The 11,286-nt window shown below is 37.1% G+C and overlaps 1 protein-coding gene across 3 annotated transcripts in view; it reads right to left on the reverse strand.

The window, feature by feature from the left end:
• The window catches only part of LOC113124117 (cilia- and flagella-associated protein 46-like), a 42,907-nt gene extending 32,073 nt beyond the window's left edge, over window positions 1-10,834 (reverse strand). For 2 of the 3 annotated variants that reach the window (XM_026296569.2, XM_026296568.2), the window contains exons 1-13: window positions 10,766-10,834; window positions 10,489-10,588; window positions 9,966-10,064; window positions 9,498-9,688; window positions 8,770-8,995; window positions 8,311-8,428; window positions 6,766-6,895; window positions 6,228-6,352; window positions 5,898-6,016; window positions 4,494-4,606; window positions 3,527-3,739; window positions 2,551-2,752; window positions 1,269-1,418 (exon numbers count right to left, since the gene is read on the reverse strand). In XM_026296569.2, the coding sequence (XP_026152354.1) occupies window positions 1,269-1,418; window positions 2,551-2,752; window positions 3,527-3,739; window positions 4,494-4,606; window positions 5,898-6,016; window positions 6,228-6,352; window positions 6,766-6,895; window positions 8,311-8,428; window positions 8,770-8,995; window positions 9,498-9,688; window positions 9,966-10,064; window positions 10,489-10,588; window positions 10,766-10,812 (1,833 nt within the window). In that variant the 5' untranslated portion in view covers window positions 10,813-10,834. Of the gene's footprint in view, window positions 1-1,268; window positions 1,419-2,550; window positions 2,753-3,526; window positions 3,740-4,493; window positions 4,607-5,897; window positions 6,017-6,227; window positions 6,353-6,765; window positions 6,896-8,310; window positions 8,429-8,769; window positions 8,996-9,497; window positions 9,689-9,965; window positions 10,065-10,488; window positions 10,589-10,765 lie in introns of those variants that run through there. The other variant, XM_026296570.2, reaches the window with a different exon arrangement.
• Window positions 10,835-11,286: the final 452 nt, after the last annotated feature.

An 11,286-nucleotide genomic window follows, 5' to 3' on the forward strand; every position in this document is an offset into this window, starting at 1 on the left:
TTTAACTGTGGCTCAAAGCACATCAGGCTGAAGGGACTAAAGTAGGGTAAGAAATTCTTGGTTGACAAATTGCCATAGAATTACAGTGACTAATCAAACAGTCCATTTAACTGACAAATTGTATAAATGATTTCTACCACATTTTTGTCCCACTATAAAACTGGATATATGACAGTTGGAGATGATCACAGCCCAGTGAGTATAATACTGTAATAACACCTACTACATCAAAAATAAGAATGTCAGGCATCATAAGCCTATAATATTATAAGTATATTAGAAAACTCTGAGAAGACTATAATACAGAAAATGTTGTGGATGTGTCATGATTATTTTGTGACACTGTCAGCTGTCTCTGCAAGGAATTAGCCTTCACATTTCAAATATTCCGTAGTTCAATAAAAATATTTCTAAGGAGCCATTTTAATCTTAGATAAAGTACACAACAAGGATGTCAACCCCTTCAAGTGAAAAAGAAAGTAAATGCATATCCTTGTTGTATCAAAAAAATGCTATACTGGAAGGTTTTTGTGGTTTTTTGGAGTACACAGTTTTCACCACTGTTTCCCACCACTGCACTTCTGCCAGCTGTGTTCTACAATAGCAACTGCAGTGATGCAGTGACCCACAACTTCAAATGCATTAGCCTCACTTTACAGGATATCTGGCTCTTTTCACAGTCTATGTTCTTTTTATTTTTCACATAATTATATTAAATTCTTGCAGAACACAAGTTCAGTCAGTACTAATTTCACATAAGTCTTAAGATCAGAATACTCTCAATTATGTGTCCAATAAAAGAAATTAGAAATATGTTCAAAAATGCATGTAAAGAGACACACCATATTCTTTTTCTCTTAGATAACTATTTTATCTATTTTCTTTAACTATTTGCAGACACTTCAATTTTGCTCTTTTGCAAATTGTTAAACAGTTTTAGTGTCTTTGTCCCCTGTGCATCAAACCAGTGGAGAAAAAAATATAAGAAAAAATATAACCCAAGTCAGTATCCAAGCATTAAAAACAAAAAAACTCCTAATTAATCAGGACAAGAAAGTACCAAGAATACAATTAAAAAACTTCAAAATAATAAACTCTTTCATATTGTATTCTTATCATTATTCTTATTGTAATCCTAATGCATGATATGCCTATATTGCAATTAAAGAGATATCTTTAATTCAGAGTGCTCTGAAATGTTAACTGACTGACCCTAAATACTGATTAGCAACATAAGAACAAGCAGCCAGTGTTAAGCAGCATTATACCTCATCTTTATTGACAATCTTTGAGCCAATCTGCTGCTGTAGCAGCTTCTTGGTCTGCACCCATGTGGCCAACAGCTGTTTCCTTGCTGCGATGGGAACAGTCTCCCCTGGTATGTTGCAGTTAGATATACGAAAGGCATATTCACACAGCTAGAAGGAAGTGTAGAAAACAGCAATGAGCTTTCGTTTATATTATACATTATATACATACATACATTATCATATCATACCATACCATACATTATCTGTAAAATTCTGCAAGGTTCAGTAGACATTGGCCCTGGGCCTTTGTCAGCCCGTCAGTTGCAGTTGTAAGAGACTGAGAATAGAAGACTTTTTTGAAGTCAGATACTTTATCTGAGCCTGCTGTACTGTTGTGTAATTATAAAAAATGTATAGGAATGGATCTTTTTTTAAAATATCTTCTTAGAAAAGGAAAGGCATTCTGAAATTTTGTTAATTATTTACTGATGAAATGCCTTTCATCTGTAGTTAGCACCAATATTCATGGCGGGGCCTTTGACTATAAAAGGAGAAAAAGGTTTAATTGGCAACTGCAGCAAAGAGAACAGAGACCTCAGGCTCCAATGTCACAATGTTATCCTGATATGAAAGCTACACATGAGCGTGTACACGTGTGTGCATGAATGATTATGTGTCAAAGGATGACAGAGAGTGCTTCAGCTGTGATGTTTTAACATGTTACAGTTTTCTTGAGAGAGCTCATATTGCTTATATATATATATATATATATATATATATATATATATATATATATATATATATACAAACACATACGGCATGAAAATTAAACAATGTCTGTCTGTGGTAAGCCTCAAAATATAAAATGTAATGTCTAATAATAGACATAATAATGTCTGTAATGTAATTTTTTTCTTTCTGTGCTTGTTTAGAGAAACCCCGCTACCTTTTTACATATTGATACTTTTCCAGGTGCTGAAATACATTTCTATGAATGGAGGTACTTGAAGCTTACTTTCCAGAAGAAGCAAGCTTTCTATTGTTTCTATAAAACCAGTCATTGATGTGTTATATAACCTTTTTAATAAACATTCTCCAGACCTCATCAGTTTATCCTGAGCTTGATTATTTCTTATCTTGCCAAACATAAAACTCAATTTCACCATTTTTCACAAATACATCTATGATGCTGATATAATATATATATAATATAATATAATAATTACAATACGTATGCATGCAGACATGTATACAGGTGCCCTTCTCCCCATCCTGCTACCACACACATATACTGGCATACCTCTAATGCCTTGCGGAGATCCTGCATGGCAGCAGGGTCTGAGGAAGCCCCCTGTACACTAGCAGCCTTCTTCATCCCTTTCTCAGCACTGTTTTTGCCTTTGTCGCCCAGTGGCACTGGTTCAACACTGTCTGCTCCATACAGGGGCTGAATTAACCCCTTGGCCACGGCATCACACAACAGGACAATCAGAGCCCGATTCCTGCAAAAAAATTCTCCATGCTGACATTACTGAGAAAAAAACAAAGCCTGAAAGTTGGGCTGGAAGGCCAAACCTATTTATTTCTACTGTATCTTTTAATTCTTCCTGAAAGTGCCCCTACCATAAATCTGGTAGTGTGTTTCTTAAGATACATTGTTACATGAGAATGTCACTGAATTCCAAAATTCACATAATTATTTCAATGCTCAAGGGACAGTTTGGTCTGTTTTCATTAGCATTTCTTTTCACAGCCAAAAATAAGAGCAGCGCTTATTCTGAATGTACTACAATGCAGTAAACAAACATTTTTCAAAAGTCAACCTTGATTGTATCTACATTAAAATGATTATCTACAGACATGTACATATTAATGCAGCTCAAAAAGTAATAATTTTCAAATTGAAAGACTACACATATACAACAGTGTGGGCTATAAAAATTACCACTGAAATTCTTTTAAATCCCACTGAGACATTTTTTCAAAGCCATGCAATATTCCACTTCAGACATGTTTGCAATAATACTTTAATATGTCTGTGAAGATTCTCAGCCATCCAGGTGAAGTTATCTAGAGGCTGAGTTATGGCAACTGGCAACTCATCCAAGGAGCTTGATGAAGCTCCTTCTAAAAACTAGAAGTCCAGTTGCCATGACTCAACCTCTAAAATACTTCACTAGTCAATTTAACACTTGAACAAAATTAACTTTACAAGGACTCTGGGCCCAAACTAGTTTGTATACCGGAAAAGAAATGTACATTTAGAGACACCTTACCCAGTGAACTCTGTTTGTTCAAGCATTTCCACCAGTCTTTGGAAGGTAGGAAGCAGACGCTGGTATTCCCCAGCTGCCAACAAGTGGCTGTTGTAGTTCCACAGGTAAATGGTGGCATTTGCAACCACCCACAACTCCCCGATCTCTGCCCCAAGCTCTGCTGCCCGCAAGAAGTTGGATGTGGCATAGGCAGACAAAGCCTGGATCCAGTCTCTAGTTGAGAGAGGTAGAGTGGTGTGGAAAGGACATAAGGTCATAGATGTGTGAGACCAAAAGATGCCCACATTGTCTTGTTTTCAGCATTAAATACAGGTGAAAAATCAATTGATGTGTAAAAAGTAATGTGTTCAAAGTTACAGTGCATCCATTTTTTACATGAAGGTGGCACATGTTTTTGCTACATGATAAACAAGGAAGAGGGGTGTTTAGGGTGTACACTGCCACTTGCTGTGTTTGGCTCCAGCATTGTGCTCCAAACTTATGCAGTACATTTTTTCACAGAACAAATGTATTTTCTGGTGAGAAGTGGGCTGATGCAGAGAATAGGAAAAGTTACAGCAACAAAGACCTATTCTTACATGCACAGTAATTTTTGAAAAATCCCAAATCTATCCATTAAGTATGTTGTAGCACACCATTTTCCCAAAGTCTTATTATGCTCTATTAACAATAATAATAGAATAATAATACTAAATTAAAACATAGTTTGGTAGTAAAACATTTGGTAGTAGTGGTAGTTTAGTGGTAGTTTGTGGTAGTGGTAATAGTGGTAGTTTGGTAAAAACATAGTTTGGATTCATGCATGTAATATTACAAAATGTATATAAAATAAATAATATACGGATGTATGAATTCTGTAATGTACAAATAAAGCAAAAATGTTTGGTACATTGAAAGAAACACATAGAAAAAGACAAAATATTCTAGCTTTACGATGTCAACGTGTGTGTGCATGTTGTTTTTTCACCTATAGATAACCCAGTGTAGATCCTCTTCATGTACGTAAAGCCCTCTCTCCTGTGGGGGAACAGCAGGGCTGTTAAGCTGCACTCCCTCTGTTAGCAGCTTGTGTATGGTGGCCTGAGCAAGACAGAATTTAGTCATTTCTTAGCTTCAAAAGACAATATCATAGGTGACATCTTGTTTTGAAACTTAATAATAAACAGAGCGGAGAAGACCATCCACTATGTGAATGACAGCTGTTAAACGTTCAGCTGTAGCAGGTCAAAGAAAAAAGGTAACTGGTAAACGTTATACTCCAGTGATGGATAATTCAGTTAAACTAAGTAGGACCTGTTTCCACTGTCAGTTTGAGAGGTAGAAAGTTTTTAATTTAATGAATTATAATCCAATTGTTAAAAAATCATACCCATATGTCAGCAAACAAAGAGAGAGATACATGAGAGGAGTATTTTAGTAAGGTCAGGTATTTGCTGTGGAGTACTATGTTCATTTTGTTTAAAGTGCTGTCTCCGTGGACTTAATAAAGACTTGGGGAAAGTGAGGTTACACAAAACACAAGTTAATAAAATGAGCATAACAATCTCTGACTCCAATTACAACACATCTACCTCATGGGTTTGTTAAAATATCCTTATAATGCAAGTTTACTACTGCAAGCGGTCTTTGTTTCATAGGTAAGGCAAAAATAAAAAATATTCTTATAATAACAAAGAGTTCAAGTCTAAAGTACTTGAACATCTCACTCAAGACATCTAATTGCAAACAGGCCTGAAATAGACACTGGTAGAGCAGAAAAAGTGAATCCAGTTGTTTCACATTTCACAAGTAAAGACAGTAATGTCAACAACTGTAACTCTCTTCCATTATCATATCCAGAAAAAAAGAAAAAAATTCCACCAAGCCATGGGCAGCCATTCCCCCATTAAAGTTATCAATTCCATAATCTGTATAGTTTTTCAACTTCAAAATCAAAGTAGTATATTTAGTGGGGGAGTATGCCATTCTTGGACTGGTTTCAGATTGACTTCACAAGAAACAATACAAGCATGTTACTCAGCATTTCTTTATATTATTGATAACAGCCTTGGCTTACTGCTCTCTGTCTTTGAAATGTATTAGGATTATATAAGGCTTCTGTTAATGCAAATAGAAATGTATAGTTAGAGGCGTCTGAGGATGTTTCGGGGCCCTGGACAAGTTTTGACATGACCTGACATTTGTACTTTTTTCAGTTGCTTTTAATATCAACTCAATGAAGAGCTACAGGTGAGGAGCTGCACACCTCCCTCAGCAAGGTGACAAACTCTGCTGTACCCTGCCTAGTACATCTGGTTTTGTGGATTACTACTGTAAGGGCATAATAAAGGTGTGCATGTATGTGTTAGGAAGTGAGTTAAGAAGCACACACCTCAGCACTAATGAAGTGGATTTCAGCTAAAAGGCGCAGCAACTCCTTCACAGACGTTTGGCTTTCACTGCAGCTGTGAACACATTCTGCACAGCTCTCTTCCTCCTTGCATTTACATTCTGGAGAGAATTGACAAATTTGTAATATGAACTCTTTAATTACCATATTGCACCTCAAGTAATTCAGATCCATTATATTATTAGGAATTATGAATTTTATTTTAGATTTTCTACAAACTTTAAATCATTCTAATAATGTAATACCCACTTCCTTAGTTTTAGAATATTTCTGTTATTTTCCTATCAGTTTTAGGTTAATTTATCATCTTACTGTCAGTCTTCGAAATACTCCATCTCCCATCATCATAAAGCAAACAAAATCGACAGGAAGCTCGGCACACATCCCAAACTTCCTGTTTCCTGGCTGTCTTCACCAGTGTTGCCCATAGTTTCACCCTGGAATAGACAATTAAAAAAAAAAGCTTAGAGCCAATTCCTTTTTCAAAGGTGGAAGTCAGGCCAAGAGCACAAAGGTTGTTTGTTTGCAATGTCATGAATAAACTTTTCCATGGTGGATCCTTTAACTCTCGATGGCTCAGCCCTCTCCTGCCATTTTTGATGCACATTTTGATGCATATTTTGTTTACCTGTAATAATGTAAGCAGATAATGGGAACTTGAGTACACTAAATAAGATGTGAGAGATGGTTGCAGACTCCTATAGTCACACAACTTTAATAAAAGATAAATACATCAATATATCAAACATTCATTAGTGTCAACTGATCAGATTGAAGCAAGAAATAAAATGAATAGGCGTACATGTAACCACAATAATCCATGCAAATCTCCACCTGTATACACACACACCTCTCTGAGTGGTTAGTGTCATCGCTTTGTCTTGCCAGGTGTCCATCCACCTTCTGTACAGAGGCAGAGTGATGCTGAGCCTTGGCAGAGAGCTGAGCCACAGTTCCAGACCCAAGACTGCCTACGGGAACTAGATGATTGTTGAAATAGTGAGTAAGTAAACTTTATTAGCTTCTGCATGAGTAATAAATCAATACAAGTAGCTGGCTATTATACATACCAAATGTCTAGTTGTTCATTTACACAACTTCTTATACTTACAGTAAATTAACGTCTCTAATTCACAAAACATGAAATAAATATATAGGTTACTCATATGCATAGTGGGCATGTTATCTTTTTCAGGATGTTACATAATTATCCTTATTATACCATTTCCATGCAAGCAAAAAGAAACACAGCTACAGGGATGCAAGAGTAAATGGTCCATTCCTAATACTGCAGTACAACAGGGATGTTACTGATTACAATCATCAGATTAGACATGTAGAACTAAAAATAAAACAAGGGAGCATATTCCAGGTTTTCAGATGCATCTAGAGCAACAGGGGTATTCAAGCATTTGTTTCATGGACTGAATTATGAATGCAGGTCTCTGACTTTGACTGGAGTGTTTTAAAGAAGGAAAAATTCTCTTGTGCATGTCTGCTCACTCAGAGTAAAAATATGCACACACTCCTATGCTCACACCATTCACTGAGGGATGTCTGAAGAACAATAAAAATGGTGTCATCATATTATGCTGCAAATAATTACTTCTAATCATAAGGGTTGTGGTGTGCTGGCTTTGAAGCTAAGAACACAATAATTAAGTGTCATCATGTAGGAGATACTTGAAGAATGTAGACAAAAACACAAGTGGCTCTAGGGACAAAGGCTTTTAACCAATGCCTGGAGTAGAATCACTTTGACTAGCTGTCACAGGCAAGTTCCTCGCTGGGTCATTAGGACTGAATGTTCGGTGATGTGGACCAAGGAGCCTGGAATGAGTCTACGATCAAAGGTTTTCCCCAAGCTCAGACCCTTCTGCTCCATGATCACTAGGAGCTACACTAAGCACCTGCAGACAGTGTGCCAGTGCCATCACTAGTGTAGGGAGAAGAGAGAGAGAGAGAGAGTACCAAGCAGGTAGAGGTTGGAGAAAATGTGCACTGATGAATGCCTTATGAAAAGAACAAATTGACCGACCTAAGGTCATTTTCTAGTAGAATGAATGTAAAGTTTATGTATAACAAAGTCAAAAACCACGAAACTCTGTCGACACAGAGTATTTGATGTTATAAAACAGCCAGATACCAACGATGTAGATATAGTCTCTTCCATAAATTTAGTATAAAGGAAAAGAATTAATCTTTACTTGCCTGGAAGAAGATACTCTAGATAACAGGTATCTGGGGTATATTCTTACATTCTATTTTATTAATAAACTGCCCATTTCTGAAACTGCAAAGGAGTGATTCCAGGTGCCAATAACAGTCAAAGTGTTCTGTAAGAGAAAATGTCACTGTGTCATTGTGAAAGAGAAAGTAGCAGAAAATTCTGTACTTTTAGAGGTGTCATCTGCATCCAGCACCATCTGGAAATCATCAGGGGCCAAAAGAAGACCCACAGAGACCAAAATGGTACGACTGTCCGTCTTATCTTGGTGCTGCATGTCCCTGGCCTGAAAAACAGAGAGGAAAGTTGGATGTCAAAATTAACTTGTAGCAACAGAGTTAACAGCTCTCTAAGCACCCTTTCTTTCATCTGTGGCTCCAGGCCAAGGAGAATACATTTAAAGTTATCTAATTAGGCATACTAATTACACTAATTCTAAATCTACACACTGCTCTCAAATATTTAAATTTTTAACACCTTCTAACACCTTCCTAGCACCCAAAAACTTCTCGTTACTGAATCTTTGATTGCCTTGTGCACTTTTGAAGAACACTGAGTACAGTTAGTAGTTAGTAGTGTTAGATGTAGTTATTTGATGTAGTTATTTGATGCAGACAGACTGAAAACCTGCTGCATAAGCACGACAGCCTTATCCTCGGCCCGAGAGGGTGTTTGATAGAGGGTCCCTTTGAGCTGCAGGAGGCGGAAAGCTGATGACAGGCGTTCTCGCTGTGTCCCGTTATCAAGGAGCATGGCTTTCTTAAGGTGAGTCAAAGAAGCCTCAAGGTGGCCCTCTTCCTCTTCGATCACTGCCAGTTCTGAGTGGACCTGACAGCGCATCACCAGCAACATACTGTAAAAATAAACTGTACTGTGAAAACATAAGCTAACACACATAAGTACAAAAATCTGTAGGTCTGAAAAACTACAAGATATTAATGACATCTCAGTTGTAAAACAGAAATATACTGCAAATACACTTTTTGAAAGTGTCTTTCTCAATGCTTAAAAGTCAGTATCATAAAAGTTTAAATGTGGCCAAAGTAAAGCACACAAAGAAAATGTTAGTATTTACGACCACAAAAAGAAAGAAATCATTAATAAAACTATACATTCATACATTAAAAGAAATTTTGAATTCTAATATAACACACCCATGATAACATGTTGTGTAATCTATTTAAAACTCCTTTAGACTTGAATTAGGCCACAGCCTTTTTGTATATCACAGCCTTTTTGTATATCAGTTTTTTGGAACACCAAGCTTCAAGAAAGAACAATAAAAAACCATGTGAAAAGCCCTGATCTACATACAAATAACACTGTATCATGATAGATTTGAAGGAGCCGGAAACCTTTGCATGTCTTCCAGGACTTGAACCACCCTGAGCAGAGGTGTCTTGATGTGCTTTCTGAGGTTGTGTTGCAAGAGGGGTAGGCAGATGTTCCACTGGGTAGCACACACTGCCTGCACAGCCTGAGGGTCCCTCTCTCTCACTGCAGTCTGCAGCCACTGATCCAGCTTGCTGATCTCCTTTAACCGGGCCTGTGGGATAACAATTACAGATTTAGAATCTCTCCTGTGGTGATGAGAGTATGACACTTCATTCACTTGGCAAGTATTCGTGACATGAGTCAGATTCAATATGCCAATTGTTAAACAGTTTCACAACAAAATATCAGGTTACATGATCCTACATGCCACATGATTTTTTTTAGTCAGAAAGGAAAGGGTCTTGAAAATATATTAATATATAATGAAATTATTATACTTCTATCACACTTAATTAGAATTATTATTATACAGTTGTATAATTGAGCACCTCCACGCTGGCTTTGGAATATTCATTCATCTTTGCCTCTTTCTTCAGAAGGCTGATTTCACAGTTGATGCATTCCATTATTATCCGCTGGCCAGTACTCTAAAAAGACAAATACACATGTGGTATTAGATGCCAGTCTTCAGCAGTGCATTAAAGAGAAGATGACAAATCTACAAACTATTTATTTTATTTTATGTAAAATGATCTAGCATATTCATTGCTGCTATTACATAATTATTCCATTAATTCAAAAGTATGTAAGAACAAAAAGGAAACATATTTCTTGCAAAAACTGCTCACTTTCTATAAAATAAATTCAGCATTGCTGAGTAAAATACAACAACCTCTACTTCTGGGCATGAGTTCAGAAAATTAATCTCATCTATAGTCTATTGTCTTAACAGCATATACTAAAGGGAGATATTAAATGTCATACATAAATTGATATATTCCTATAATATACATCATTACAGCATGGTACCATGCTACGGCCTGAGGTCTTAAAAGAATATCGGACACTCACAGCCTCTCCTGCTGACTTTAGCTCTTTCAGACAGTCGATAGCTAATTTCTGATGCTTCACTTGCAAGGCCACCAGAGCCAACTCCAGGAGGAAGGAAACTCTGCAAATCCAAGATAAAACATTTCATACAATTCACACACTTCTGAACAGTAATCCGAATCACGTGCTGGCCCATGGGATATACATATGTGGGTTTATGGTGTTGTGAGGTTTAGGAGGAAAGGAAACGTGCGCTTATTGGGAGAAGATTTGGTCAGGACACCACTGGGTCACAGACCTGTCAGCTGGTTGGAGGACTGGGCTCTGAAGAGGGTTTGAGTTCATTGTGGTAGCAGATGCTTTATTACAATCAACCAGGCATGGAAAATCTCCTCAAGCTTGGCAGAATCTTCTTTGTCAGCTTATCCTGTTTTATTTCTTCCAACCTGCTACAAAAACAACCAAAAAACTTGTCTATGAATGCACATGCAATTATGGATCCAAACATATGCATGCATCTGTATTTTCTTTACCCTCTCAAACCAAAAATTGCATAAACTTTAAGAAAAATAGCCTAAATGATGCTGAAGATGGCTGCATCAGACTGTGTCATGCTGTCGACATAGATGATCTGAAAAGCCATGAGGAGCTCTGACATGCTTGAGTACATGGCTTCAGAAAAAGGGGTGGGGCACTGGGTTTGTATGTCAGTACGCCACAGCAGCAGCCACTATGCTGAACTATTAATGTAGGTAGGATGCCATATAAATCTACCCACAGGTTACCATTGGCTAAGCTGAGCGCCCATAGACTTCTGAC

The sequence above is a fragment of the Mastacembelus armatus genome, unplaced genomic scaffold (assembly GCF_900324485.2).
Source record: "Mastacembelus armatus unplaced genomic scaffold, fMasArm1.2, whole genome shotgun sequence".
NCBI lineage: Eukaryota > Metazoa > Chordata > Actinopteri > Synbranchiformes > Mastacembelidae > Mastacembelus > Mastacembelus armatus.